General features: G+C 39.6%; 1 protein-coding gene across 3 annotated transcripts in view; it reads left to right on the forward strand.

The window, feature by feature from the left end:
* Window positions 1–7513, forward strand: part of LOC109972004 (phosphatidylinositol transfer protein cytoplasmic 1) — a 79394-nt gene that overhangs the window by 52650 nt on the left and 19231 nt on the right. For all 3 annotated transcript variants that reach the window (XM_020620589.1, XM_020620587.1, XM_020620588.1), the window contains exon 2: window positions 7223–7371. In XM_020620589.1, the coding sequence (XP_020476245.1) occupies window positions 7223–7371 (149 nt within the window). The remainder of the gene's footprint in view (window positions 1–7222; window positions 7372–7513) is intronic.

Genomic DNA, 7513 nt, shown 5'->3' on the forward strand with positions numbered 1-7513 from the left:
TGATTGTTGTGTCTTGTTGCTTTTCTTCTTTTGTCTCTCCTCTATCCACTCACCCCAACCAGTCGAGGCAGAAGGCCACCCACCAAGAGCCGGGGTCTGTCGGAGGTTTCTTCCGTTAAAGGGAGTTTTTCCTCCCCACTGTCGCCAAGTGCTTGCTCAAGGGGGATTTGTTGGGTTTTCCCTATGTAATAATATTGATAACAGTAAGGTCTAGACCTTACTTTGTAAAGTGTCCTGAGATGACTTTTGTTGTGATTTGGCGCCATACAAATAAAATTTGATTTGATTTGATTCACTTTGTAACTAAGGAAAGCTCATTGAGCTCAGTCATAAACGCTGTGGGCCAAGGATTAATTTTCTGCTTTCACTAGGTTTCACTCCAGAAGCTCTTTCAGACAGAAATTGAGCAATTAAAATCACACGACCCGGTGCCAGAAAGGTTTCTTTTTCCCATTATGTTGCTTTTACAAGTTGTCATTCTTTCATTACCTGCACAAAATGTTTTCTCTGCTGGTCTGCCTTGGTGCTCCCATAGGGCAATAATGTGGCCCTCTACAAGTGGAACACAGTGATTAGCAGAGCTGTTAGAGTAGCTGTTACTTCACACTGGCATTCAACAAGAGAGGTGTGCTGACCTAGCTGCTGACGAGTGGTGCTGTTTGACTGAAGGTTAATTATGTCCTCAGTGATACTTTTGTTTTTCATAAGGGTCTTCAGCTGATGTGTTCAGAAGGTCATTTGTTTTCATTGCTGTGCTGCTCTGCCAGTTTTATATTTAAAAGGCCATCAATAACAGATTACTTTATAATATTATACAAGCTGAGTAGTCATACAGTATGTTGAGGAATGTCTGTCTTTTGCTGTTCATTTGGAAAAATGTTGCTAGTTCCTTAGGGCAGTCCATGATGCCATGACAACATTTGACTGAAAATTTCACTCCTACTCATAAAACATACAGTAACTTGTGCTCAGTCAAATTAGCTTCATGATTCAGTAGTGGCTTTCACATTAATAGCTTTTCACAGTAAAATGTGCATAACTTTGCAACATTTGTCAGGCACCAGCTGAATAGTTAGGTGCATAAGGTGGAGACTATTAGGAATATCAGTGAAACAAACCACAAAACCTTTGTACAATAAAATCCTACCTGTACGATGGTAAAACATCAGAGACTAGTAAACACATACAGTCTTTAGGTTGCAAAAAACGATACCTGTTTGATACCTGTTCCTAGTTCACCTTACTCATCCTCAACCGACGAACTGAGACTTACAGTATTCTTTCTAAAATGATTCAGTGGCTGCAAATAGGACAGGTTGATCGCTTCCATGTTTGTCTGAGCATGCCAGTGAAGCCAGAGTACTTGAGGCCTCCATAACTTTGATAAGTGACGTTGTTACACACAGCAACGAGGGAGATCATCTCTCACTGGAGAGAAACTATCCTACACGTTCCTCTGTCCACTTTTGCCTAACTTGGTTTATAGCTCTCAACTGTTCCTGCTCCACATCCTTTGTGCGCTGAAGCTTGCGTACACTCTGATATACAGCAGTGTACAGCCTGCTCATCATGACTCTCCCTCTCTCCTGTTTCTTCTCTTCCTGCGCTCTTATTTGAACCTCTTTTCCCTTATGCTTTTTCTTTTTCTTCAGTTTTTCCTCCCCCCCCCTTCACTCTCTGATATCCATTCTCAAACCCCTACAAAACATCACTGAATCTTTATTGACCATAAAAGGATGCCAACTCCTCTCTTTCTCCTCCTCTTTCACCTTCACTTCTCCATTTTTTTGATGTAGTATTATCAACTGCACAGAAATGCTGAGGCTGTCCAGATAGACTTGTTGTTACATAGTGTTTTTCTTGTCCAGTAGTACATCTTGCCTTCTGACTGCTAGTCCTGGCCTGTTTATACCCTTAGAAATGTGAGCAGTAGTAAATGCATTTATTTCTTGTTATTTGTATTCAAGGGTTTCCTGAGATTACAGTGACTTCAGTATCTTCTCACTGGCTGAGTAACACTTCAGGTGGCAGTAATAAATGAGATGAAAATGAACTGGACTGAGAAATTAAAAAAAAAAAAAATAAAAGTGTGAATAATTTAAACTATGTCAGATGCAAATGATTGCGTCTACTTTTGTTTGTCACAGGGTGAGTCCCAGATGCTCTGATCACTTCATTTAAATATTTTATATTGTATATTATTGGGAGGCCAGTAGGGATTCAACTGGCATGTTTTACTGTAGGTGGTTTTTGAAATCTGAAGCTTTTTCAGTTAATCTGGGCAGGTAAGAACAACAAGACATCTGTTAGATCATTGATTGATCAAATGTCAAAGTCTGATAAACGAAAGCCTTATCATGCTTAAAGAAGGCATGAATACCACAGCCAGATTTTTTTCTTTTGCACTTAACTGGGTTTAATACTTTACAAGGATCTGAGATGAATGCACTTAGTAGAAGAAACTGAAATCCAATTTGCTTTGACTCTGCCTGTGGCTAAATATCTCAAACCTAGCAAGATAACAAACTGCCAAGCTAGTAGTCTACGTGCCTTCCCCTTATAAACCCTCTGTTGTAATTGTGCAGTGTAAATATACCAAGGACAAACCAGATGTTTACACAGTGATTCCATTTGGAAAAAAAAATGTTTGTGATCCCCTCGCTCCAAGTGACACAGATCAGATTTTTTTCCCCCACAAATATGTAACCAAACCACAAACCACTTGCATATGTTGTTGTCCCAGATCTGATTCATATCCGACATCTGATAATGTAATCACTCAGTCATTCATTCAATGTCAGAATGAAACTGGTGAGAAGTACAGTTTATCCATGTAATGTGCAAGGTGCACAGGCAAATTTTGCTAAACCTTTCATCCAGTGCTGTAAAATTACCACATAGACAAAACAAGCTCAAAATCCAAGTTTATTACCAGGAAATACGTCATGTAATGACGCACTGTCGACCTGTACTGTTTACATTCTCAGTTTGCACATGCATAATTGCACATTGATTGTTGACTGCTGCACATACAGCTCCCATATTGCATACATTCTCTTATTATATTCTTACATATTTTTATTTTATCTCTTCATTTGCTGCTTTAAAGTGTCTTAGATTTTGTGTTACTTATTCATCTACTTTATATTTCATTTGTATTGTGTGGCATTCATGTGGACGGCAAAGTAAGAATTTCATTGTACATGGAAACGTGTTTCCATACCGTACATATGACAATAAACACTTTGACTTTGACTAGTAGGTTGTCATTTCACACTCTGAATTTGTGGATTTGGGTTTCAATTACCTCAACCAGAACTTTGTAATAGAGAATGACAACACGCTGTAGTTTATTGGCTCTGATTAATGAGCAACAACAAACCAGAATGCCTTGCCATCAGACAAATCAAATAAAGATTAGGTAAGTACAGCCTCTTTGTGCCAGCAGAGTCACGTGGCTGAATGACTGAGCACACTGTGAAGATTCTAGACAAGAGACTCAGTATTACTTCAGTACTGCAGTGTCCTCTGTTTTGCTTCAACAGGGGACAATAACAGGGCTCTTCAACCAGTCAGGTTAAGGTTTTATTTGTTGTTGTGCAAACCTTCCCTAATATGGAGCGGTCTGTACTGGGCTGTTCATGGTCACGCACATTCATAATGGTGCCTTCAAACATTTCAAATAAACGTACCGCCCCTCAGAGGAGGCCTATTTAATGTATGCACATCCTTGATATTTTTAGAAGCTGATAATTGCTACAGTTCATTGAGAAAGTGATTAGAAAAAAAACATCTCTTCTAAACAAAATCAAATAAGGTTGATGTCACATTGCCCATACAACCCTATGTCCCAAGCATTTATTTCTCTCCTTATGTACCCCACTCATTTTCTGCAACTTTGTCTTCACTTATCAGCAAAGGCCTCACAAAAATTCCCTTCTGGCAGCCACAGAAGAAGATCTGCATTACCTACAGTAGCTTGTAACCTGCCCTCATCACAGCCCAGTTCTGTATTTAGAAACACTGCCTTTGCTTTGTAGACTTCAGTGAAAAGGTGAACTTTATTAATGGAGCAGACGTGGCTGCGGTTTAGCAGGGAAGAGACTGAAGGTGATGCAGAAAGAACATGTTGTCCAATTTGTTCTGGCTGTCACTGTATACTCTGTAAGAGATAAGAGAGGTGATGTAATAACATCAGCTCATTCAACTTCTGCTATATGCTGCATTATTGAATTAACCCACAAATGGGCACAGGGCTTTTTCCATTTTAAACATTGAATTACTGTATGCACAAAAGCTTTTCTAATACAGCCCTGCCATGAAAGCGTACATATTTTCAGTGCTCATCTTTTTGACATTGTGACTGACTCCAAACTGTCTCAGCGTGTTCCCTGCAGACTGTATTACACATCAGATTTGCTCAAGTCTGATAACTAAAACAGACAGAAATCATCCATATTAAATAAATGCACTAATAACAGTTCACTTGCATATAGTTGAACCCTAGTGTCTGTATTAAGTAACACATGAAGATGCGACATTATTTTCAGCAGCCCTATCTTGCAGCAAACACATGATGTGCCTGGCGGGTAGCACGTCTATGTTTCCTAATCCCTTACCTGCACAATTACCATTTTCGTTTCATGACATGATGTTGCTTTTTTTACCAAGCAGCAGTCTGTTGACTTTGCGCTGGCAGGTGTGTCTGGATGATAAATGGGGTGTGTCCAGGGAAAATTTGGGTGGGTTGAAAATATGGTGGTGCACAAAATGTCTGCACCACTGACCAGCAAAAACCAGGTCTGTGGTCAATGTCAACTCATCATTGCTAGTTAATGGCCGCTTTGACCGTGTTGACTGTGCTTATGGGACGTGCTGCGCAAGACATGCAAAACTTAAAAAATTAAAAGATGACACTGTGTTCATTGGGTGTTGTGCACATCACTATACGTATATGCTTTTATAATAAATACCATTCTGATCAGTGGAAAAATTTTACTGACGTCTGACCTGGCAAATCTGCCAGTATGCTAGCAAACCACCAAACGTTCAAACTCACACATCTCTTAAAGGGTATGTGAGGTTACACACTGATTGGATAATTGCATGTTATGCCCAAAACACATCCCTGCATGCAAGTGTTAAAATTGGCTTTCTAGGAGCTGTAGGTGTCCTAACAGTGCAAATCCTCTATGACAGGGACTGCTGTCGCTGCTGGTTTATAGATTCTTCCTAGCTGGGCTTTGTATAATTGTTTAATTTATTTTAGTGCTTACGTGTAAAACGGGTATATCAATAAATCTGTAACAACAGCATGGTCCTGACACCATTCCAATGCCCACAGGGAGCTATTCTGGGTGAGCACCTCACATTTCCCTCTGACAGCATTTCACACTTCAGCCAACAGTCATGACAGGTAAAGGTCAGGGAGAGAGGAAGTGTGGAATCTAGGGGAATAGGTTGATTTAGCTCCCCTGAGGCTTCTTTTCAAACTGAGATAGCAGATCATAGACAGAGAAGAGCAGGAAACTGCATGCAGCTTCATTTGTTCACAGCTTGTAATGGATTATAGGTAATCCCCAGCCACCATATGTTTCATCTTCTGACTCTTTTACTATACTTTCAATCTGGTACCAAAAATTTCCAGTTGTGACTTTTTTCTCTTTGATTTAAATTCAGCCCCTCCTTATTAAAACTCAGGGTTTTACACTTCCTCCCAGCCATTTTTTATTTTAATTTTTTGCTTTGCAGTCATTGAGTCATTTGGATTCCAAATTCAAAGCTTTGGATTGAGAATAAGAAGATTAAAGATCAAAAGCAGACAAAAGCAATGCAGTCAATCCACAGTTTATTGTCTGAATAAAGTAAACATGCTCCAGGGCATCAGTAAGTCTGCCCTTTCATTGAAGATGCACGCAGAACCAGCCATGACTTTACATCATTTTATAAGGCAACAGATAACAAACGAGTGTTGGCTCAGAGAGGACTCACAGCTGAGCTAGTTTAAAACCTGTATCATTAAAGTCAGCTTGACTGCTCCATCTATATTCTCAGTATGGATTAGTACCGAGGTAATGTACAGATCATTTATCTGTACTAGTGTTTAGTAATGAGATCAATTTTTTTATTCTGCTTTTACAGATGAAGCAAACTGTGCAGCAGATGAATCAATTTCAAAAGTGTGTGGAATTGAAATTAGCTTTGTTGAACTAGCAGTGTTTGTTATTGTTAACCCAGCATTGTGTTTCTGCAATCAAAAACAAAGTAGCAAGTGAAATGCAAATGTAAAATGTGAGTATGCAGGTGGGATATATTTTGTGATAATTAGACAGGGGGTAATTGTTACAGCTGGTGAATAACCTGATTACTGTAGCCGCTTAAGTCAGAGATAGAAAGTTCATTTAGGGCCCCGCAACTTATTTTAAAAAGCTGATTGAGGGGGAAAAATAGTTTTTCAAAAGTTCAACCACTGCTGAATACCGCAGCTAGGAATAATGGAATAGGACCCCGGTTCTATTTTGTGGGTTTTCTCTCTGAACTGGGGCCATGATTAAGAGGGACAGCCGGGGGCATTCGTATTGTGCCGCTAAAGGTGAAATTCTTGGACTGGCGCAAGACGGACGAAAGCAAAAGCATTTGCCAAGAATGTTTTCATTAATCAAGTTTTATATGATGCAGAGTTTGTGCTCCGGTACTGACTCTAAGTGACTATAATGTCAACTGTAGTAACTAAATACCTGTACGTGAAACACTGAGGATTAAGTCTATATTTGACCTTGGAGGTAGCAGTCAAGAAAGCACCATTGGGGCTGTTTAGTAGCTGTTCTGGAGCTTTCAGTCATACCACATTCTCAATAGCAATCATCTGCTGATGAAGAATTTTCTGTATGCACTCAGGATTTGATACTTGATTTATGAGCATTTCACTTCTAATACACCCTTCTTTGACTGCAGAATGTTGACCAGTTATTTATGTCTGTGGAAATTCTCAGTCATCCAGGTCATAGTATGCTGAAAAAAACTTAGGAGAAAGCATCTGGACATAGTTTTAAAACTATATCCAGATGTTTTCTTCTAGGTTTTTTCAGCAGACCAGTTATTTACAAAGTTTTCCAAGTGGTTCTTGTCAAGGCAAGGCAGCTGTGTTTACTGTATATATCACCTTTCATACAGAGGCAGTTCAATTTAGTGTGAACCTGTCTTCTCTTTTTTTCTCTTCCAGTACCGGATTGGACAGCTGTACATGATCAGTAAGCACAGTCATGAGCAGAGTGATCGGGGAGAAGGGGTGGAAGTTGTCCAGAATGAACCCTATGAAGACCCAACGCATGGCCAAGGACAGTTCACAGAGAAACGAGTCTACCTCAACAGGTGTGTGGAACATGCCCGGCTAGTTTATTCTCCATTGTGATTAATGTATTGTATGTGGACTGCTTGTAAACTCTTCTAGCATTTGACTTCACACATTTTTGGTTAAGCCTATGACCAGTTCATGAAAGTTTCTATATCTGGT

This window comes from Monopterus albus, unplaced genomic scaffold (genome assembly GCF_001952655.1).
Source record: "Monopterus albus unplaced genomic scaffold, M_albus_1.0 scaffold242.1, whole genome shotgun sequence".
NCBI lineage: Eukaryota > Metazoa > Chordata > Actinopteri > Synbranchiformes > Synbranchidae > Monopterus > Monopterus albus.